Genomic DNA, 24211 nt, shown 5'->3' on the forward strand with positions numbered 1-24211 from the left:
CCACGACCCACTTGGGAATAGCCTTCAAAATGCACGTGCAAAGGAGCTTCCAGATGCTGCCCACGAATGGCTCCTGAAGTCATGGGTCATCATTATCAGTTCCCTCTGCCAAGCTTTCGCAATCCATATCGGTATCTCCAGCCCCGGCCACCCCATCTTTGTTTTGCGACTGTCAAAGGCACGTGAGTGCCAAAGGCCCAAGAGGGCACCGCTCGCGACTGTGCTTGGCTGGATTTTTGTCCGCGTGGAACTCCTTGTCTACAGACATTGTATCCAATAGTTTTAAGGTGATCTGGATCTTGGACAGTTTAGATGGGACTGACCGCCGTATTCACAAACACGCCTTAACTCGAACTTCTACTCCAAGCGGCCCTCGAGGCCTGTTTTTCGATTCAGAAAACAATCTCCACTCGAACCGCTCCTCCAGCGGCGAAGAAAACTTGAGTTTTCTCGAGAATCTCGAGTCTGCGACAGCGCTACCTTGGCTGCTCCTCGACTGCCACTCCGCTTGTAAACATTGCCGACATCGCATCGCTCGCTCGCTGTGTGGAATTCGTTCTACCGGCATACCAAACGTTTCACGAAAGAAGATACGTCAAGGATGCATCGAACCTCTCTCTAAAGCATCAGCTGAGAGTGACAGTGACCCGGGACTTCTGGCACGCTATCGTTTTACGAATGTGGTCATGGATAGCCTCTGGCCGTCCCTGCCGCTCACACTGAACATGGATAACTGTGATCAGCCACCGACGTCTGTATTGTTTGATGTCGCATCATCGCATTGCGCGTGTGTGGCGCGGGCACATTTCAAGTCGTCACTGGATAAATGGATAACCTTTTCGGAGCCCACCGAGTGCAGATTTGAGGCGCGATTTGGCCAAATGGTGAGCTCGCCCGCGGCCGGAGTCTGGCTGCGGCGGCGCACTCTCCGTGACTCGCCCCGCGCGCTTCCGCAGACGGCGCCGAACTTGTGGGGGAACAGCGTGTTGTATCCAGTAAGCTGGCGAGCACCGGAGGCGCGGTGGGACTGTGCGGACATCAATGGCTTGCTCGTCGCCCGAGGGTACGTAGTAGGTCTTCGGACGCACGGCCGGCGCGGCGCTGTCAAGGGAGCGCGTTGGTGTGCTCCTCCTACGGAGGGATATTCGCAGCCGACAAAGAGCATGGCTTTTCAAGCACATTTTCAATTCGGGCTCCCTACTTGTTTGGAAACCGCACACGGCATTTTCTTCTGGAGAGTCGAATTCAGCGTGCATGAGCTGCAATGCGCTGCGAAGCAGCGCGCATGTTTAGCTCGCCTCCGAGCAGGCCAGAGCCATGCTCGTAGGAGTTTGCGGCTTGTACTTTTTTTTTTTCCTGCAATGTATTTTGACGCCTGGCAATAAAAGAAGTTTGTGAAAGCCTGGTAAAAAAAAAAGTCTGTCAAGCCTGTCAATAAAAAAAAAAGGTCTGTCAAAGCCTGGCAATAAAAAAAGGCAAAGCGGCAAAGGCCGAGCGTAGATCTCACACCAAAAAATTAACCGAAGTATTCACACCATTTCTCGAAGCCTACGTCACCAGCAGCGACTGTTGCCAGATGCAAAAACATTTTCAGCCATTTTTCACAGCCGCCCTTTTCATCCAGCCCACAGAACAAGTTACACTATGGTGTTAACGTTGAGGTCGTTTGTGAAAGTTGTTTAGAAGACTTGACATGAAAAACTGATCATGTTACACAGTTCAGCACGCAGTTTTCGGGCCAAAAGTTTATCTTAATCTCGTCCCCATATGCCACTTGCGCTGCTCCGAGTGGAGGTGGTATTCTCGAGGAGAACTTGTCGGAGGAAACGCCGAGCGGCGTTCATGAATCAGAATCGGCCCTGGAGTGGAGTAGCGGCTGTATTCTCCGCTCTAAGGAGTGGAGGTGGAGCGTCAAGTCGAGGCGCGTTTGTGAATACGGGCGTGAAGGCGGCTTGTTGGGTGAACGTGCATCAGAGCACAGTACCAGCTCTGAGTCGGAAGACTCCGCTGGTGACGATTGAATGGTAAATAAATGCCTCGCATTCACTGATTGGATGCAGCAGGTTGTAGGGAAAGCAGCAGAAGTGGTTTTTTCTGTATGGGGCGTGTTGACGATTCTGAGCTTCCGTCAATAAACCAACACGACATTTCAAAGTATATTTGTGTTTCTTTCCTGGGCCACAAAGTCATAGCGTTGTCTTGACATATCAACCAGTGTGCTAGCTAGTATGGTATGTTCATGCGTGCCAACCTTATATATTTTTGTTTCCCAGGAGCGGCCAAAAGTGGGCTCATGTGAGCTGTGCCCTATGGGTGCCAGAAGTGAGCATCGGCTGCGTCGAAAAGATGGAGCCCATCACAAAAATCTCTCAGATCCCAGTAAGTGCTAGTGTGTTTTTACCTTGTTTGCTTCGAGTGTTCAATGTCCTGACAGTTGCTTATAGCCCAGTTTTCTCTCCGCAGCCTAGTCGTTGGGCCCTGACCTGTTGCCTTTGTCGAGAGCGGATGGGCGCCTGCATTCAGTGTTCCGTGAGTGAAGCTTCTCAACTCATTTGTGTCTGCCACTGGCTTGCACAAGCCTTGGACGATTTCTGTAGCTGCAAAATTAAATAAAAATTATGCGGTTACTCGAGGCGTAGAGAAATTAGGTCACAAAAGTATTTGCCAGCTGTACCACATAAAAGGAATGGGAAGGACTGTGTGATGTCATGAGATCGCACAACATGGCCGAGTTGGCAGGAGCTACCAGCTCAGGCAGCTTGTTTAGATAGGAAATGAACTTGCAGGTACCCTTGGACACACACGCTAGACCTAGATGCGCACACCAGTTCTGGGCCTTACAGGCATGTTGCACAGCTTGGTTAAGGAGAGGCTTTATGTCGAGTGGGCTTGTGCGTAATATGGTAGCTTACTACTACTGTAAGCTAAGGAGTATGTGTTAGATAATGGAGGCTCAAATTAAGGTTAGTGGTTAAGCAAGTATAGTAAAGTGTACGTATGGGAATGAGTATCCAAAAGGAGAGGTTCAATGCTCGTTACAGGTGAAGGCTTGCAAGCGGGCTTACCACGTCACCTGTGCGTTTGAGAACAGCCTTGAAATGAAAGCAGTCTTTGATGACAACCCTGATGACGAGGTTAAGCTCAAGGTGAGTTCTTTTAGCCATTTGTTTATTTATTTTTGACAGAAAAAATCTAGCATGATGTGTGCACCCCACTCTCGTCACTCTTCACATGGTGACATAGTGGTGTGCGTAATTCAAAGCAAAAACGTATAACAGTGCATCCACAAGACCAGTAGAAGGAGGTAAAAAGATTGAAGGTGAGGGTGATGAAAAGGCGTCCCTTCCTGCCTTTGTACTCGCATGCAGCTGGTTGGCTAAAATCAAACTTCACTGCCAGGGATCCTGTAGTTCCGAATTTCCCTGTCATGAAAATCAGTCAGCCACCAGTGTCAGTTAGGTGGGCAGGCAGTGTGTAGTTTGAATTATTTGTTGTGCCGCCGATTTTTTGGAACTTCACTCAGCCTGCCAGGAACGGACATCAGCTCAAGGCACTACTATTCACTCTGCAAATAGGTCATTTTCGCATACAGGCCAACTTCGCAATTTCAGATGCCAGTTTTGAGGGAACAAGAGTGAAATGTATACATACGAATATGTGGTGCAAATTTGTAATGCAAACGGAATAGAGAAAAACTGGCTTCGAATATTGAATCAAGTAAAACGTCTGTTCAGTATAAAGCTTCGTAAAAAAGCACATTACAGCGTCACAGATCTCCGGAGAACGCTCAGGCCGAAAGCATGAACTAGACGCCAGCCGTGCCCAAAGGACGCACATTTAATACACACACACCGACGCTAGCATGCAAACAAAATTATTAAAAAACTAACACAACCTAAAAGGCTAATGATAGATGCGATGCTGTCGAGCTCACAGTTCGAAGCGGGCGACGCGTTTCGTGGGTCCAGGCAATGGCGTCGCTGTTGAGGTGGCGTTTGGCTTGCAATGAGCTGGTCTTGTTGGCCGCAATGGACAACCTCCCGTTGAAGCATGGGCTGAAGCAACGTTGGCGTTCGCGGTGGCGTTGAGGGGAACCACCTGGGCGGTACAGGTGGACGGTGCGAGCTTTAGAGGTGCCCCTGGATGTAGCAGGTGGCTGAGTAGTCGCTCAATCCCTGGAACCGGTTCGAGAACAGCAGGGAGTCTACGGTGCAGTGCCGTAGAACATGAGGCCACCGGTACAGCAGCCGGCGTTGCTCACTCCCAGCCAAGGCGTCCCTCACCTCCCTGAGCCTCCGCTTCTCTGGCTTCCCCCCCTTGCCTCTCCATATCGTGCCGTTTTATAACCTCCACGTTGATACATGTCCTTATCGTCGTCTTCATCGTCTTCTATTCACCAATCAGCGCTTGCCATGTCGCCGACTACTTGTTCTTCATCTTCTTAATCCTTCGTTGGTCCATGTAATCCTTATCGCCGTCGTCTTTGCTTTCGCAAAAAGCCTCTGTATTTGGCCTCTTACATGTGACATACAGCCACGCTAAATAGGTAATTAAATGAAGTCCATCAGATGAAATTGACAAGTAAAAGTTACTATAGTTCGTTGTTAAACCTTAAATATTCAGGCTCCCCCCTCCTCCTCTCCAAAAGAAAGAAAAGTAAGGAAAGAAAAGAAAGATTGTAGGGAGGCTTCATTGCACAAACTGCAAAATTTTTGTGATGAGCATGCTGTTTCGGTTTACTGACTTACACGAGGACAAGGGTAGCACGCATTGCACTTCATACTCTGTGATGGCTTCTAAAAAATAGGGGAAAATTATCACTAGCAAATGTGCAGCCTATAGCCGTCGTCCCCATGCTTGGGTGCCAAAGCTCGCAGACTGAAATAGGCAGACAGGCTGTTTTGGTTTAGTGAAGGACCCTCCTGTCATGGTTATGCCTACTGTTGTGCTCACGTAAAAGATGCATGAGCTACAAGCATTGTGAAATACCGTCGATCCAGGGTGTACCGAATTATTGTTTATGTTGCACTCAGATTCCCTTCAAGCTTCCATGTAAAATATAAAAGGAGTATTCGCGTTTATCGAACTCCTGTTTAGCAGAACATTCAATATAATGAACTGTGTGCAGTGCCACTTCAAGGTATTTCTGTCCTAATAGCACCCGCATGACCATTTCTCACCCCCCGCAGCAGTGGTGCAGTGTTAGGTTGCTCGACTGCTGTGCCCAAGGATGCGGCACAAAATGCTGGCCGCGGCAGCCGCTTTTTGATGGAGGCAGAAAGCAAGGTGCCCGTGTGCTGTGCGATGTCAGTGTATGTTAAAGAACACCAGGTGGTCAAAAATTCCCGAGTCTTGCACTACGGCGTCTCTCATAGCCTGAGTCGCTTCGGAATGTGAAACTCCACAAATATTTGTTGCGCGCGGAGCTGTGTTGGCTGTGCAGTCAGTGGAACATCGTGTGCCTGCTTGAAAGTGGTCTTTGGTTTGGTGTGCTCGTTTTCAACGCGACACTGCTGTCATACGGAGAAGTTAACATTCTGTGCATTGGTTGTTCTGCGCTAAAGCCAGCCTTACTGGCCCAAGGCTTGCGTCAGCTCTCGCGTGCTCTGTTTCGCTGCTGAGGGAGATGAAGAAATAAACTGTAGCCTATTTTTACCGAGTTAGTATTGTCTATAGTTTACTAGTAACAGAATTAGATCTCGTATGTTCAGTAGTGGCTTTTCCCAAAGCACCGTCCTCTTCAGCTTGGATGTGAACACCAAGGGCACTGTGCCAGGCAGCGCGAGATGCTAGGTATGAGCAGCATCAGCTCTAACACTCTGATTGGTTTCTACGAAATATTTGGAGTGTGCAATTGCATACACAGTGCAGTACTTGGAGGTGCACCTAGTTTGTCCCTTTTTATGACGCCTGACGCGAGATGACGCTCAGTGTGCGCACGTGCAGTATTCAGGCTCATTGCTGCAGAAAGCATGGCACTAGCATGGGTACACTATATTCACGTTTCTGGGTTACGGATGAGCTCATCAGTTGGCATGTTTTTATACATCGAAATATCAAACTACTATTTCACTGTCCTTTTGGAGTTCGATATACAGTCAAACCCGGATATATCGAATTTTGGTTATATATAACTCACGGAATATCCCCTTGAAAATCTCATATAAAAGTATAGGAAAGCTGCGACGTATATCGAACTCAGTTTCACCAGTCGTTCGATATATATTTCGATATTTCGCGAGTTCTACATAATCAAAATTCGAATTGTCCAGGTTCGACCGTATAACACTTGACCAAAATTGTGTGGCTAAGCTTATGCTAGAAAAAGAAATTGAGGGTATGGGGGTTCATTGGACTGTGAAAAAGGCTGACCGCCGAAGAATTGACGCGTTCGAATTGTGGTGCTGGCGAAGACTCTTGAGAGTTCCTTGGACTGCCAGAAGATCAAATCAGTCGATATTGTCGACCATAAACCCTGACTGCTCATTGGAGGGTCAAATTCTAAAGTTAAAACTCAGCTACTTTGGTCATCTGATGAGAAGAGAGGAGTCGCTGGAGAAAGATTTGATGTTGGGAAAGGTTGAGGGTCGCCGGAGAAGGGGTAGGCAGCGAACGCGATGGTTAGATGGCATCCTCGAGGCACTGCCGATGAAGTTATGTGATGTTAGGAAGATAGTGAGAGACCGGAAAGCGTGGCGTGAAATGGTCCATAGGGTCACGAAGAGTCGGACACGACTGAACGACTGAACTGAACTGACTGGGTTCATTCTCGTAAGAATGCGCCACGGGGGGGCTAGACGCTACAGTCACCTTCTAGCCCCGACGTGCCAGCCCTAGCAGACGGAGCTGTGACCCCCAACCTGCGGTGCGAGAAATCGCCACTGCGGCGGGTTCGGGCCAGGGGGGACAAACACAGAGTTACATACTCGAACATAGTTTATTGTGCTCGAGTACACGGCAAGGGAATAGCAATCAAGAACAACCACCGTGTAGCGAGCGAACGCCGCGTACGGGGGTGAAATAAAAACCACCTAATGGGGAGGCGCGCCAAGGAGGTGAGAGGAAGAGTCTTCTCACCTGACACGGCTTCTCGCTCACATCCCGTTGCGGTAAGTGCCTACGGTCAATGGGCGATTCTCGGTGACGGCGGAGGTCTCCTCGGCGGGAATCATGAACTGCGCGCGTGCGCGCCCATTCCCCGAAGAACCCCGAGCGAGTTGCTACAGTCGCGTTCCTCGACACGGAACGGGAGAGGAGGTCTCTTGGTTACGCCGGAAGAAAAGAGGGAAGTCCGCGGCAGCGTCGCCGCAGGCCCGGGAGGCGGCAGGGGGTGGCCAGCATGCCCTCTCCTCCGCCAACCTCTCTGCCAGCGCGCATAATCACGCGTGTTAATTACGCGCGGGCGTTATAATGGAGGAAGGGGATTGTGAATCCCCACAAGGGCGATCAATTTGTCTGATGCAGAGGCGATGCGAAAGCACGCTACTTTTCTTACTCCGCTTATGTATTAATAAGGAGCGCATTCAGGACATTTTGAAAGTCCGAGTCTCCTTTTCCCTCTCTCCATTTTGACACTTGCCAGGTGGCAAAGGTATGGTGGACAGTTTTGTCTTCATGGTACTGCCAGCTAGTGCATTTTGGCATTAAGTATGCAATACACTGTACAAGGATCAAATAATGAAAAACTGCGCACCTTTACGTTGTGATTATTCAAAGCAGGCGGTTGGCTGCTTACGGAATTTTGCACAAAATTCAAGGCTAGCAGCTTTCAGATTTGATCAGTCGACCCTATAAACAGGGGATAAAAAACTCGATCTTCAGATAATTACTTCTTTTTTATGTCATATGTAATTTAAATTAAATTCATTTCTCTATCAATGAACTGAATAATGAACGTATTTTATTAAAATACAACGTGTTGACATTCAAAATTTTAAATATTTGGAAGTGCCTGGTGTTTGCTAACTCTTTCATACATGCATAATGTTCTACTACAAAAAAAAAAAAAAAAAAAAACCGCACATTCGTGTGTGCGTGCCATGACAGCTTTTGAGTTTGATTTATCTGGGGTCGACTGTGTAAGATCTTTTCAACAAGTTGGCCAGTGTGTTTCCTCCAGTGCAGCTTAGTTAGTCATGTGCCTATCTGCTCTGCAGTCGTACTGCCCTAAGCACAGCAAGAAGAAAGAGGTGCACCGAAAGGAGGCGTCGTCGGACGACTCGGACAAGAAGGCAAGCCCCGCCTCCCGGGATGGCCACCACCAGCGCGAGATGGAGATCACCAGCGAAGAGAAAGAGAGCGCCCGGCTGGCCAAGTACGGCATCTGCCTTAGTGTGATTGTGGTTTCACTGCGTGTATTAATGGGTTGAATTAGTGAGCTGCTGGGCACCTTAATAGCAACAGTACTGGCACAACTCAATAAAACTAGGTAGTGCCTGGAATCGACCCTCACTCATCAAGTGTTTGCATTCATGAAATGCAAGCATAGGTTTGCGAAACATTCTAGTTCTGCACTGCAGTTTCGGTATACAAGTGGAACGTTTCGTGGCTAGGCTAAGCGTCGTCTAGTAGCTAATGGCCTGCACACACTTTTCTTGGTGACATAGCGCATAGTGATACGAATTTTTTTTCCATCATTCCTTATCGTCTAAAAACCTGCAGATCTCTGCCTTCGTATAGTGCTTCTTATCAAGGGGGTCGAGAAAAATTTCTCAAAATATGCTTGGGGCGGCTGAAAACATCTTCAAAATCCCATTCTTTGGCTTCATCCTGACTACTGTAGTAAGCAACAGCACCACAATGGGCAGTATTCGCTGTGTCGACTTCAACAAGTACTTTAGGACAATGGGAGCAGTTCACTGTTTTCAATCAGTCAAATTAATTTATTTCACAATAATAGCTAAAGACATGCATGTAAGTCAAATTAATTAATTCTTAATAATGGCTAAAATCATGCATGTGAACCATCTGGCCATTAGCCTTCTTGGCTAGACATAGGCCCATGCAGTAAATGCAACAAACAACAGCAGGACAACACTGCTTTGTAGATCAATTTCGTGTATTGTAAAATTATATGCTAATTACAAAAATAAAAAATGAAACACACAAGGAATTACACAGTAGTTATAGATAGTAAATTTATTTATTGGTACTCTGCGTCCTGTCACGGAAACATTGGCCCAAAAGGCCGGGCAGCTGTCAAACCATGGAGGAAAAAAAAAAAAAAAAAGAACGCTCTCCAAATCTGTCCCTAATGTTTTGCTGTAGTATACACTAGTGTGTGTGTGTCAGTGCACTCCGTGGCGAGGGCGTCTTTTCATTCCGCTGGTCCGCGCATGCGAATGTGCTCTGGTGATAGATATTACCGTACTCCACAGGACTGACTTTTTACTTTTTATGACTAAGCTTCAAGGTTATTACCGAATATGGAGTCATGCATTTATTTTCCTTTTCCTCCAATCGCTAAACCTGAAAAGCTTTAATACATTTAGATCAGCAGTTGGCTACTCACGCCATTATGGTGCTCCCCTAGGAAAAGATCTCGATATGACATCTCGCATGTGGCTTCCCTCACAAATTGGTTGCCACTAAATTTTATCTTCTCCATCCACCTCGTAACTGTTCTTTTTAAGATTAGGGATGGGTAACATGGATGACACGCAGTTAAAACGATCCGAATGACAAAGCAGCTGACTACCACTTGGCTTCAGTGCTCTTCAAAAGTGGCCCTAGCGAAAAAACTTGCAGTTTATAATAATAAATATGTTAGAAACTGAATACTAGGCATTTTTCTTGTGGTGAAAAGATATGTACGCAAGAAAGAAAACAAATGCAAACAGTGTAAACAGACGCTCTCACATGTGCCATTTTTGAGTGCCAGGATAGGCTTAGAACACTCCTTAGCACTTACCACTGCAGAGGCTCACTCCTCACATTGTGTCATTTTTTGGTGCCAAAATAATGAAAATTAACTCTTGGTTGCACTAGTTAGATTATAACTCACTAGCTTACATCGAGTCATTGACCTTATTTACTGGTGTCCACCAACACTGGCATTATGGGGCTGCAGAAACGATCTCCGTACCTCAATAAGTCCATTTCTAAAAATGAGTGGCTGGCTTTCCTGAATCACCTGGTATATTATTAGGGCAGCGTTGAAATGTTATTTGTTCAAAAACTAAAACAGATTGCAGAATAGATCGCAGTGCTGGAGTTATGTAATCTTATTACTTATTTGGATACACTCACAGGTACTTTTTAATTGCAATAATTTTTGTGAAGTGCCAGAGAGAGCTACCAGGTTCCAAGTTTGTGATCTGGGCCACTGGCCTTCACGTGTGCCAAAGGCTAAACTGCGCCGTTTCCTGACTTCTGCTGTAAGCGTAGCGAAAAAACAAATGGAAAGCAGTTGATGAGCCTGGAAAAGGTGGCACTTGGCGTTGATGATATCGGTAAATTTTTTTATGAAAACGTTAGTGCAGGCTTATAGGTTGATGGAACAATGCGCGCCGTAAATTGTGGCTTATGATGGTATTTGTATGATTGTGCTTGAGTGTGTCTACCTGAGCACTCTCTTTGTGACTGCTTCCAGAATTCAAGCTATTGAGGCTGAGTTCTACAAGCATGTAAGCCTAAAGGAGACGGCAGAAGCTGTGTCGGCAGACCCATTGGTTGTTGACTTTGTCTTCAACTACTGGAAGCTGAAACGCAAGGTGCGTTTAGTGCATTTTCCTTTGTTCTTTCTTAATACATACATGCAGTTAAGCCTGGATGTAACAAAACTCCATGCAATGAGTTCTAGATGTTGGAAAATTTCTTGACGACACCAAGCTGAAGTAGCGAAGCTGTTGCAGCATTTGACCTTGATAGCACTTGCTACACCAACATTACCGGTGCTGCTTTTGTAATTGAAATTGAACTGAAGCATTCATGATATAAAACACAAGCCACTGTGAGAGTAATGACGCAGCTAGGATTTCAGGGATCAACGTAGCTGACAGCACTGCATGCTCCAGCACAATCGGTGCTTCTCCTTAGCCTATGTAGATGTCTCCTGGGGCTATGTTGTTGTCTCCGGAGCTTTTACTTTTCGTGTGTAGGTATCAGAGCCCCCATGTTGGAGAAAAACTCTTGTCTTTCAGTCTGAAGCCTCGCTTGGAAAAGTGGAGAGACGAAGTCCGCCTCTCCACTTTGAGGGGGAGGAAAGCGTGGTTGACAGAGAGTTTGGGAAGCTACTGGTGTTGAGGAGGGTGGGGTATGGCATGTCACATGGTAATTGATGGACTGGATCACACCACCTGCTCACTTGCACTGTGCTGGCTGTGTTGCTTCGTCTAGGGGAACACTGGTGCTAACACATACTCTCCCGCATCAGCTGCATTAATCGTCTGTATCATGAAATGACGCTGCAATTGTTCATGCGCCTGTCTACTACTGCAGTTCAACTTGCCAGTTTTTGCAAAATCTGCTGTGGCCACAGCACCAAATGGCAAATTCTGCTAAATGCTGCTACAAAATTGAGTTTTTAATCTATTCCACTCTGAGTTTTATGTACCACTCATTGCCATTGAAAGTAAAAGCAAATGAATATCCAAAATTGGCGGGTCTTACCGTTCCCTCAGAATTCGTAGGCAAAAATTGCAGCTAAATTTCCAAACAGTGCTCCAGATAAACATGCATGATTTTGCACTTGTTACATAAAATGAACCTGCGCTTTCCGAACCCTTTATGAATACTTTATGAATGAATACTAGTGTCTGGCTTGCATAGATCTTTGTGGCAAAAATGTCTAATGTGGTTTATTCATGTGTCAAAAGGTTTGTTCATCTGAGACAAGATCTGGAAAGGGTACTGTAGGCTTTTGTAGTTCGCCTCAGTTCACAAACCATTTCGTAAAATATTCCAGGGTGCGAGATTTTACTACTAACTGAGCATTTCCTGCGCAAACTGACTTTTGGCGTTGGCATAGAGTGCCGCATCTTTTTTCTTCCTTTTCTTTTTCTTCTGATGAGTAGATGTTTCTGTACCTCTGTGCTCCTCTCATTACGTCGAATGTGAAACAATTTTTGGCTGCTGCCCATGTCGAAAAAATGGAGTTGCATGTGACAGGAAGTGGCCAACTCTTGTCTGAAATCTGCATTTTGTCTCTTCTAACAGGCAAACCACGACAAGCCCCTTTTGGCACCATTGAAAGAGGAAACGGATCGCCTGGACAAACTGCAAGCGAACAGCATTTATTCACGTGTCAAAATGTTTGTTCATCTGAGACAAGATCTGGAAAGGGTACTGTAGACTATTATGATCGGAACCCTTTTGCATTTTGGCACGATGCCTGCTCTGACACATCCTTCTTCTGGCCCTCCTTTTTTCTTTTTGCAATAAACTTCATGCTTCTAGCTGGCTTTCTTTTGCCTTGTTTCTGGTACTTTGTGGCTTTTCGTTGCTGTTCTCGCACTTTTAGCCTGCCTGACTGCTGGATCGCTTTTGTTCTTTATTGGTGTTCTGGCTTTGCTTACTCTTTATTATATATGCACATTGCTAAAGCTTTTGCGCATGTCTCTTTTGGGCTGTGGTCTTTTCAGGATTGTTTGGTTCTAATTTGGGGGCTTTTAGTTTTCTCTCAGTAGTATGTAACTTACAGCAAATGCTTACTCGTATAGATGCTGCAAACTGGCATCAGACGCCTCATCCACATTCCTCGTCAGGAACTTGCATACGCATATAAACTTTGATGACTTTTGCTTTTCATGTGAGTGGGAAGAGAAGGCGAAAAAAATTCACTCGACTTTTTCCTCGGTAATACCAATCACAGCAGTAGCTGGGCTGCAGAGGATGCAGATTTAAAATGTCAGCTTGAGTCATTGTGATGTAACCCTTCTAGTAACCTCTTCAGTAACTTTAGGGAAAGGGTGTGGTACAGTAAGCTGCAATTATATTTTTGGCACTAAACTTGCATAATTCCTGTATAAAACACCTGGTGAATGTCAATGGTGTAGCACCTCCAGTTTTAAAATGGACGATTGCACCGTGCAGGTACTTGCTTTCGCTGAATGCCACAGTGACTTGCATCCTATAGGCTTCTTGTCGTCCACTATAGGCTAAACTGAGTGTCCCTTCTACTTGGCTTTAACTCAACCTCCCGCTAACATTAAATAATTGTCAGCAGCGTGTGCACGAGAACTTGCTTTTGCTGCCGCCTGCTTGCAGCTTTGGCTTTCTCCTCACCATTCTACATAGATGGTACCTTGGTGGTACTAAGTCGTAGAATGCAGTAATTGGTATATCAGCGGGCCCAAATTTTATGACCAGGTGATATATGCGCTGTGATTAAAAAAGATCTGGGCCTAAATGCACATGTCTAGGTTATGACAGCATGTGCATGCTGTTCGTATTGCTTTCTGGCCAAGGCAATAGCCCTGTATAGATGGACTCGACAGCACCGGGCCAAGTCAGCGGCGAGTAAGCGAGGTCACTATTGCTCGACCCGGTTGGTGTCTACATGAACTCGCTTTCTAGCGAGTAAGTATCGCAGCGGCGCGTAGCATCGAGATTCGAAGTTATTGTGCAAGTTTCTTACTCGTATTTGATTCCGTTGCCTTTTATTGTCGAGAGCTTCGATTATTGTTTTTTATCGTTGTTGGGGGGCTAAAAAACATTACACTTTGCTGACACTCCTTGCTGCTCCGGAGGCTTTTTGATCCCAGAGTTCCCCATAACTCGACTCCGTGACTCGGCAGCGTCTACATGCTTCTAGACAAGCGGGTAAAGCGAGTTAACGCTACCCACTCCGCCGCCTATTTTACTCGACCCGACTGCGTGTATATGAACCCGACAATTGGTTTTATACCCGACAGGCTTATCGACATGACTCTGTCGAGTTCATGTATACAGGGCTAATTTCTGTGTCTTGGTGCCTGCGCGTGCTTTGTGCATGCTTGAATAACAACTGAAACGTGTAGTGGTGCGGACACTCGGACAGGACTGTGAAATTGCTCTCAGTTGCTGTCAGTTGCTGTGTTTACTGGTATTCCTCGAATGTGTGTAAAGCTATGCCAACCCTGTACAGTTAGATGTGTTATACAGTAGAACCTTGGTGATGCGAACCTCACAAGGTCGCGAAAAAATTCATATCATCCACATTCACATCGTCAAAACAAACAAAAAGAAGTATGTAGAGCATGGGAAAGGCAGTCGCTTAGATTTGTTTCCGGCCGATAAGGTTTATTACGGCCGCACGGTCCCAGCTTTCCACTCGCGGTGCACAGAGCGCGACAGGAGAGCGACGTCGGCGACGTGTGGGCCGTGTACCTTCGCGGACTTCTTGCGGCACGTACAGCATGACAGGAGATGGCGGCGTGGCACCGCAGACTGCTTGTGGTAGTGCGTACAGCGCGACTATAGCTATTGCGAATCTACAATGTGTGGGCCTTGCGTGCTCACCGCACACCCCCGATTACTACTTAGTACACAGTATCGCGACTGACGGTTGCGACGCGGGTTATTTGTGGGCCGCGCACCGCCGCACACTTTTCGCGGAGTGGTAAGCACAACAGACGGTAACAATGCCGGTGATTTGCGGTCCAGCTGCCTCCGCATACCTCTCGCGACGCATACAGCACGACAGGAGATGGCAACGTGCAAGCGACACTGCGCTGCCAACTATCGTGGTGCATACAGTATGACTAGCAATTGTGGAGCCAACGATGTGCGGTCCATGTGCGCCTGCTGCCGCCAGATGCTGCGTTCGCAATGTCGGCAGTGAAAACTTTGCAGCGTGTGAGCACAACAGACGATTGCGACATTAGCAGCGTGCGGGCCACATGTCAACACAAAGTGCTCCTGATGCGTAGAGCACGACTGGCGATTGCGGAGTAATAGATGTACAGGCGGTGCATAGTGCTCAAGGCTGTGGTTGCAGTTTGCGTGTTCGCATCATTCGTAGTGGCACGGGAGAGTGTTCGGAACATCCGAAATTTTGCACATTGTACACAGTGCACTCCGGCCCGGGAATTTTGTGAATTAGTATCACCGAGATTTTACTGTAGTGGATTCTATTTGCTGTTGACACATTGGCCCTGGCCAATGTTATAGACTGTTTAGGTGCTGCACAAAAGGAGTGTAGATTTTTTTTATACCAAAGAACCGAAGCAACACCAATGAATATTAGTGCCTGGATTGCATATTTAAACTTTGTGGCAAAAAATGTCTGCTATGGTTTATTGCCAACTCTTCCACTTAAGTAGCACTGCAGTTGGTCCATGAGGCCTAATGCTTGCATTAGCACTGCAGTGATTGCTACTTAGCGAGACAAAGTTTTGAAATGGCCCGTCAAATGGCTGCTAGTACCTATATGTGGGAGGAAGTGGTTCATTACAGAACTAATCTGCGAGGATCACCTTAGTTGGTCTCGGATCACATTTCTCTATTTTTCACATGTTGCCGAACTACATATCTCGAGTGCCCAACATCCATATATCTGACATTTACGTTTTTTATTTGCATCGGTAGCAGTGGCATGCAGTCTCATCTGGTTGAGCTAGCTCGCGAAGCACAAGGTGCAGGTTCGTCTTAGCCGCATAGCCTTTCATTGTAGTTCATAAAGCCTTACGATTTCAAGTTGCGACCGCTGCATAACTAACTTTACCGACAGGCGCAGTCTGTCACAGCCATGGAAATTGATTAGGCATCACTTCATAATCTGCACTGCCACAATTACACTGCCCACAGGAATCGCCTTTAGGAGATTATGCATGCTTCTCGCTCTATGACGGGCACCACAGGCTACACCTTTATCGAACCAATGCGGAGCATCTGCGCGTTGCCGATGATTGCAGATATACCACGTTCCCTGTGCCTCTTACCTCTACCTTTCTTCATCTTTTTTTAAGCTAGCAACGATGTGAGAATCCAAACATTTCATGTTTTACGCCATGGCCGTTAGGAATGGCGCTAGGCCGACAAGGCATAACTGTGGGTCCATCTCAAAATGGTGCCATGCTGCTAGCAGTCAATGCCAGCAGCCAAGCTAAAGTTGCATATTTGTCACATGCTTTCAGAGCCAACAAGCAGCACATGTTTTGTGCAGTTCTGTTCTTTCTTTTTCCTTGCTTCAAGGGCTTGCATCTATAAACCGGTGAAGGAAGCCAATGTTTTCTTCGTTCATGTCGCAAACGGAAATATGGATGTGATCTTTCGGACGAGACCTGAACGAAGCCGGCGGAGCACATATTTCTCGATCTGCAGGCGATCGAAGCTCGGCATGCGTGATTCGACCTTTATCTTAAGGGCCAAGTCGCAACTTTAGAAAGCTATTCGTACAACCAGGTGGTATTTTTCCACCCAGATCCGCAGATAGGTACGGAAACATCTCGCGATCGAAAAAATGAAAAAAAAAAATCGATCTAATTTTTTGACCGATTTCTGGGTGCAAAAAGCAGTGACCCACCAAGGTGCTGCATCCAGTAGTTCCCAGAATTCGCCCCAGGCACATGGGGCCCCATTACTTGGCTTTCAGGCAGCTAGAAAAAATGCCCAAATTATTTAAAGTTAAATTCTGGAATATGGCCTGAGAAGCTGCCAAAAACCATTTGCATCTCGGTAAGTTTTGTTTGGTAAAAACCTGAATGATTGCTGCGTCTACTTTTGAAACCAAAACCTCTTGGTAATGACAGTGTTATCACAATTTCATCGGACGCTTTAGTACGTGTACACTTTTGATAGCATTGAAAAAATGTTTCAAGTTCTGTAAATTCGACGGAATCCGTAACTCAGGGAACAGAAGCAGATCTCTGCAAGCGGCAAGGCCCCATCGTGCAGAATATGAACAGCACTCGGCGAGCGTCACAATTACTTTATACCAGAAGTATGAGGTGAAAGCGAGGGAAGCGCGAACAGCAAGGCTCCTCCTGATACTGCAACAGTGCACAACTGTGCTCAGCTGCTGGCTGATGAGTGAAAATCGGAAAGAAGGAAAAACAAAAATTGATGCCTATACTATTTGGCAATAGGGTTCTGCGTTTGGCTTCATGCCAGCTGTTGCGAGCACTTGTATAGGTGCATAGGAAACAGTGCACCATGCAGTTCATACTTGAGGTAGCTGTTTAGACAATCAATCTTCATTGTGATCGAGCTTATATCACCCAGTCGAGAGCTTATCCGAATAAACTGGTGCAAACCGAGTTAGTTGCAGCCGAGTGAACTAGCATTCAATGCCATAGACTTGCATGGGCGTTTTACTGTAATTTTTCGAATGAGTAATGGTTTATTAGGAGTGTGATTAAATACTGAAATTTGCTGTCAGATAAGCGATGAATATGTAGTGGGACACTCGTGGAGCACCCCGTATTGCCTTTAAGATGCATTCAAGTAGTTGTTTCATCTACTTGCATATTCCCTCAAAAGCTACACATCTTTTTTTTTTTTCTTTTTTTTGCCTTCAATAACTTTGTTGGCCAGCGCTGAAAAAAAAGCTCGGCTAGCGTCATGTACAGAAAAGAGGTACTACAGGCGTCAAGCACTGCAGATAGTGGCACTGCACATACGAATGCAAATTACAAAAGCTCACATAGAGGCCAATGCTAAGTCGATCCCGCATATACTGAACATTCAGAAAATACCCTTGAAAACCTCGCGTAAAAGCATAGCACTATGAACATGTTTATCGAACTCTCGTAAACGAAACATTTGATATATGGTCAAACCTCGTTATAGCGAACAAGTAAGAAATTGTAAAATAGATTGTTGTAGCCGAAATTTGTAATAATGAGACGCATGCAGAAGCAGCACGATTTTGTCACTAAAGGGGCAGAGACTTGTGCGATCACTGCTAGAGAAATAAGAATACCTTCTCCCGAGTTTTATCGACATTTTAAGACGCCCGCGGAGATTCTGGAAACCGCTAAATCCTGATGTTTGACTTCCCCGCACAACAACATCATCCGGCGGCAGGGCAAGTGGCAGCTAGGGTAGCATTTGCTCATCACAGCCATGTAATGTGGACGAAAGTGTGTCAAAGAGATCAAAGGGAAATTGGTTTGTATTAAAGAAGTGCAGTATCTCACACGGCTTGGTGGACTCATAAACTGTGCCGTAACGCAAAGGAGGAAGGTGGGAGTGAAAGAAGAAACAGTAAAAAGGTGACATAGTGGAGGGCTACGAAATAATTTTGACCACCTGGGGATCTTTAATGTGCGCCAACATTGTGCAAGCTTTGCGGTTTTCACCACTCATAACAGCCGATATGGACGCATGATGGCTACAGGGCTGTTACGATTCACGGTGCTATAGGCAGGTTTGAAATGCATGAAATGTTTCCGAGAGCAGGTTTAACAACCATCCATGCTGCTGGTTCTTCTGCGGCACTGCTGGTGAATGCGAGATATGTACTCTATAAAGCACTATCTTTCTCGTGAATGCTCACCACACCACCGCCAGTCACTTATGTACTTTGAAGAAGCCTGCTGCCTACCATCCGAGCGAGCACCCCTTGGCTCTGTAGTTCGGTATAGCGCTTTCGTATTTCGGGGTGAATCGTCTTCATTATATGAAGTAGAACTTATACACGTTTATTAACAATATTTATGAAGAGCTTGATACAGGTGATAACTCGTAATATCCCTTTTCACCACATCGAGGTTTGACTGTATTCAGTCACACTCCGTGCCCCTGCAAGTGGCGCGTCGCCTCCCCCAATCATTCTTCGCGTGCGAGCTACTGCTGGGGGCACTCCTAGGTGAGGGAAAAAAAGAGCACTGCAGATTCTGCAGTGCTCTTTTGCAAAAGCATGGATGCTGCTGTTGGTTGCTTTTAGTTGCTTAATTCACTTCTTGTTTACCCATTTTAGTCCTTGGTACTTTCAAATTGGGCGCCAATCCCTTCCTGTGCCCTTTTTCGGCTACTTCCAGTTACGTTACGTCACATCCTTGACTTCACCCTAATTGACTGGTTTAATTAACTATTTAGTATTTGGTACATTTTGGCATCACCCTAATTGAGTGACTTTGTTAATTATTTTAGTATGAAGCCATTTTTGCCTTTACTTTTACATGTTTTGCCTCTAATTAATTACCTAATTAACTTATTGGCCTAATTCTTTTTTGGACCCAACATTACGTCATCCTCTATCGATTGACACCACTCATTAACCTCTACCACTTCTCAGTTACAACTGCTGCGGACATGATTCTGCGGATGCGGTAAGCGGACAGAAATCTGTGAACATAGCGAAGTAATGCTTTCGCATTAATAAACCAGTGCCGTTTGTCTGGGTGCAAGGGTGTGAAAGGTTAATTTGCATGCCAGAAATGCGTGGAATAAAGCTGTCAACAAAGAATTGGCAAAATAGAAGGGACATGCTCATGTTTTGTTGCCATGCTATAATAGAAGTTGAATCATTAGTGTTTTTATCTTCGCCGGTATTCATTTTCTGAAGTTGTTGAATTGTCGCATATTTGTGAGCCCAAGTACAGACCTGGAATTTCAGGCTGTTTCCTTTTAGGGACACTGAGGTTGTGGCGTGCTTCTCTGCATTTAAACCTTCCTGTCTTTCTTCATTTGCCAGGTGCGAAACCTCTGCTACATGGTATCCAGGCGGGAAAAAATTGCCAAGTCACTTCTCAAGGTCAGGGAGGACATCTTTAAACGCCAGGTGGCAATGCTGAAGCCAGGGGGACCCAGACTGAATGAGCGCGAGCGGGAAGCCATTATTCTTGCTGGCCAGAGTGAGCATATCTACGACCGGCTGGCTTCGTACGATCCGTCAGGCCCCAAGCCATGCCTGCGGCTTCTGTTGGAGGCACTCGAAGGTCGAGAGGTACCTAACCTCTATGGCCTGATTAAGAAACCACCTAGCACGCCAACTAGGCTCCCGAACCCTTACGCCAAACAGTACGTCAATGGGCTTCGGTCACGGAGATTGTCGATGATGGGTGGGGCTGGGGAGTCCGAAGGCTGTGTTGCTCAAGATGAGGACAGCCGAAGCACTGCAGACTCTGGAACAGTGGCTGCTGGCAAAGCAGACAGTACTGCTGATCAAGTGACTGTCAGGCCAGTGCATAATGCAGGAGCTGTATTAGAAACACCGAGTGAGCAATTGCCCAAAAAGAGTGAGGAGCAGTGTGGAGAGCCAATAAAAGAAGTAATAGATTTGTGCAAGGATAGAACTAACGAAGAACAACCAAGAGCTAGCCGAAGTCAGAAGCTCGAAACTGCAGACGATACTTCAAAAGGCTTGCCGAAGAGCGAACACAAAAAGGAAGACCACAGTGACACTGAAAGTAGAATGCCCACTCGAAGTCGGACAGCTGAAGCTTTTAAGGGTGCCCCCAAGGATGAGAGAAGAGCAGAGCAAGATGAAGCTGAATGCAAAGCACAAACAAGGAGCAGGAGACTTGAATCTGTCGAGTCAATTAAGAATGCATCAAAAAGTGAAGCTAAGAAAGATGAAGCAGGTGACCTTGGCAACAGGACACCAAGCAGGACCCGAAAATCTGAAGCAGACGAGTTAGTGAAAGGGCTCCCATCAGTTGAAAAGAAAGATGAAGTTGGAGATGCAGGGAACAGGACACCAACACGCTGTCTGAGGTCGGAAGTAGCTGACAGCGTACTGAAAGCTTCATCCAAGGTTGAAGTGAAGGAAGGTGAACTAGGAGATGTAGGAGGCAAGACTTCGACACGGAGTCAAAAATTTCATGTTTCAGACGATGGCCTGCAGAGTTTGCCGCAAGGGAAAAGGCAGCAAGATGAAGCAGCAGAACTTGACTGCAAGGTGGCTTATCGTAGCCGAAGGCATGAACGTAAGGCTGAAGTGGAAGAGATTTCAGTGTGTGTGCTGAGGAGCGAAACCAAGAAAGAAGGGTCTGTGGACAACAGAAGTAGAAGCTCAAGCAGGAATCGCAAGTGTGATACAAAAGTTGAACCTGCCAAGGAGGTGTTAAAAGCATGCGGAGTAGACAGTCAGCTTGATGCAAATCAGGAACTTGCATCTGGCAAGCTTTGTACCAGGGGTAGACGACTGGAAGTCAAAATTGAGCCACTTGATGACAGGAAGTGTACCTTGAAATACGAAGCAAAAGGTGAATCTTCAGAACGAGATAGGATCGGTAGTAGAAGTCGACGAACAGAATCAGTTGTGGAAGGCAGTGATAACGTTGGCAAAGCTGCGTCAAGAAAAGCAAAGAAGGATGATTTCCTCGGGCAGGAAAATAGAAATTCCAGTCGCATTACGCGTCACACCGAAGGAAAGGTTGAGCTCGCCGCGAAGGCGATGAAGGAAGTTTCGGAGAACCAGACAACCACAGACGAGATTAGTGCCGAAGTTACGAGCCGAGGTCGACGTCTGCGGAAACGGTCTGCAGCCGGATACGAGGAGGCTCTCGAGATGCTGCAGCCGTGCAGCTTGGCCGCCATCTGTGAATTTCCTGAAGAACCCAGTGACGAGGGCCGCTGTACACGAAGCAGCACTGCACAGAGGCAGGAGGACGGCCCCCAAGAGGCTGGCTCGCGCGAATCTGCGGAGAGCCGGCAGGGCGTGGAGAGTGCCGGAGAGAGCTACGGGAAGCACGCATCGTCAGACGAGAATGTGCCCAAGAAGCCCGAGAGGCGCGACACTATTGCGTGCAACGTGTTGCTTCCCGAGGCCTTGTCACCGACTCGCGCGTCGTCGCTGAGTGGCTACAGGATTCCGAAGAAGGCCAAGGCACCCAACGGCGTGCTGGAGGACCGCCGCGGTAGCTCTCCAGTGTCGCCCTTGCACGAGGTGCGCAGCCTCTGCTACGTCGGAAGCGATGGCTACACTAGGGGGCGCTCACACTCCAACCTGAGGCGGCCCATTCTGACGCCCCATTGCGAAGGTAGGGGAGATGGGTACGTCGAGCGCTGGAAACGCGACTTGGACTTCGGCGGGGCCACTGGGGACTCTGCCGAATGGGCGACGGGAAAGCTGGAGGTAAAGGAGAATGGGAGCCGCTATTCAATGCGCTACAGGCCCAAGTACGGCAAGGATAGTTAGCCTTGACAGTGTCACAGGACCCGGAGACCTGCAGATTGCACCTGTATAATAACATTGTCCTCTGGTGTACATACTCATTGCTCATTTTTTTTTAATTGTTTACCTTGCATTCCGCTAGTTTCATGTCCACCATTTTAAATTTAATTCTTTATTTGCACTCTGTAGCCAGAATCAAGCTATTTGCGTGGGCTGTGCCCCAACTACATATATTTTCGTTGGCTCCCTGTTCCTAATTTTTCCAAGCAGAGGAAAAAAAACATGCTGTTAGCACTGAGTGCTTGCAAATGGTTTGTGTTAACATTTGCTTGTAATATTAATAGGAATGAATTTCACATTTGGCATTTCAATTGGCTAGGCTGTTCGGGTTTTGCAGCAAGTGAGGCGATTTGCAGTGACAGAAGATTGTACAGTTTTGTTTTTCTTCCGCTGGATTTTATGCATTGTAAATAAGCCAGTTGTACAGTGTTTTAGTGTTGTTTAAAATAAACTGAACTCTTTTACTCCTTTGCTGGGAGAAATGAGCATTGGTTCACGAATCGTTGCTTGTGTTGTTTGCGCCCGGTTATGTAAGTGAAAGCTTTGTTATGCTTAGTTATGCACATCCTTTTCAACAATGAAGCAGCAATGGCTTTTTCGCTGCCACCTTTCGGCATTCCTCAACCGCCGTTGAGCCAGTCGATGTTCCTGTTTGTCAGTCTTTTCCGCTAGCTTGGCATTTTACATTTCCTACCGCTAGCTAAATCCTTAGCATGTCTGGCAATGTCAGCTGGATGATCAATGCTTGTCGTCGGTAAGATTGTTTCAACGATGACTGCTAGATGAACGGCGAGTCACATGGTACATCACGTTGCCACAGCTGACAGGCAGCTGCGGCAAGTCACATGTCTGACTCCTTTGCTTGAAGGCCAAAAGCTAGCTAGCTGCTGATGACCTTGGCTCAACTAGGCCTGCGAAGCTTTCTCTTGTAAAGGAACTGGCCCTCAAATGGGAACATTGTAAAATGTTCGCAGCACGAAAAAACGAGGACAACAGGAAACGCACATGACAGGACAAGTGCTGCACACGCATTGACCTTCCGCTTTTCTAATGTGATATGCCTCAGGAACCTTTCTTTCAGTCTGACTCCTCCATGCCCAAGAAACTTACGACCTTAGTTTATTGAAAAGTGGGGTTACATTAGTCTCTGCAGTGAATGGCAAGATCACTATTTTTGCCATCTTTGACCTGATCGTAGTGCTCCTTGGCTCTCTGATTAACACAGCATCCTGTTCTACCAATGTAAACTCGAGTGGAATACTGTAAACTACTTTGGTAATGCATTGGGTGAACCAGAGTTGGTGTTTGATACTACTGTACAGTTTTTGTTTTATCACCATCGTTGGACAAATTTTCGAGAGCTTGCTTGGCGTGGAGAAGAGCATGTTTACATTGTATTTTCTTGCAGCTTAAGATTGAGCTACTATGCTTTTTACTGATCTTTTTCTTTTGTAGCAGGTTCTTTTCAGCTGCTGACAAGGTACCAAGCTGGACATGAGCAAATTATGTGTTTTGTATTTTAACACTCTGGGACATTTGATGGGAACATGATTTTTCCAATACGGAATTGAGGCAATTCATGGCAATTGCTTGTTTGACTACCTTCAAATGAGCTCTGGCATGACCACATTGGCCACCACAAGATTCTCCATTGACATGAAAGGTCTGTAATACTTCATACCGCACAAAGATTTGTTTAAAACTGTTCGGTCAGTGATGAGTTGGGAGAGATGCCTTTTCAAAATATGTTGGGTGTAAGCAGCGACCGTTTTTTAGCCTTGTTAGTTTTATCTACCATTAACTGCCATTAATTTGAATCACCAGTTTTACACACAAAAAGCAAGAATTTGCATTGGGTCGTGTGTAGAACCCGTCCTGTCTGACATCTTTAGCGCATTGACAAGCATTAGTTAAAGTTGCTTTCTAACCTATGCATTTTTAGATATGTGGACAACTATCTAGTGATAATGGACAAGTCATGTACTTTATCTATTGACGAAGATGTTGCTGGCATTCTTGCTTCATTCAAAATGGTCGCACATGAAACTCCCGCATGAAAACAGCATACAGTTCCTTGATCTAAGAGTTTTATTTTTGGAAGGGCAAATATGTTGGATGTAGAGCTGTGCACGGGCTCGGGCCGGCCGGAAAGCCCGTACCCGGCCCGCC

The 24211-nt window shown here is 46.4% G+C and overlaps 1 protein-coding gene across 1 annotated transcript in view; it reads left to right on the plus strand.

Moving 5' to 3' along the window:
• rno (PHD finger protein rhinoceros) overlaps nucleotides 1-22542 on the plus strand; it is a 48278-nt gene extending 25736 nt beyond the window's left edge. Inside the window, exons 11-17 of the mRNA XM_084601113.1 lie at nucleotides 2274-2379; nucleotides 2464-2529; nucleotides 3042-3146; nucleotides 8157-8314; nucleotides 10592-10712; nucleotides 12157-12282; nucleotides 19559-22542. Coding sequence (XP_084457239.1) covers nucleotides 2274-2379; nucleotides 2464-2529; nucleotides 3042-3146; nucleotides 8157-8314; nucleotides 10592-10712; nucleotides 12157-12282; nucleotides 19559-22006 — 3130 coding nt within the window. The 3' untranslated portion in view covers nucleotides 22007-22542. The remainder of the gene's footprint in view (nucleotides 1-2273; nucleotides 2380-2463; nucleotides 2530-3041; nucleotides 3147-8156; nucleotides 8315-10591; nucleotides 10713-12156; nucleotides 12283-19558) is intronic.
• The last annotated feature ends 1669 nt before the right edge of the window (nucleotides 22543-24211 follow it).

This window comes from Amblyomma maculatum, chromosome 4, assembly GCF_055883805.1.
Source record: "Amblyomma maculatum isolate TAMU_Amacu chromosome 4, ASM5588380v1, whole genome shotgun sequence".
Classification (NCBI taxonomy): Eukaryota; Metazoa; Arthropoda; class Arachnida; order Ixodida; family Ixodidae; genus Amblyomma; species Amblyomma maculatum.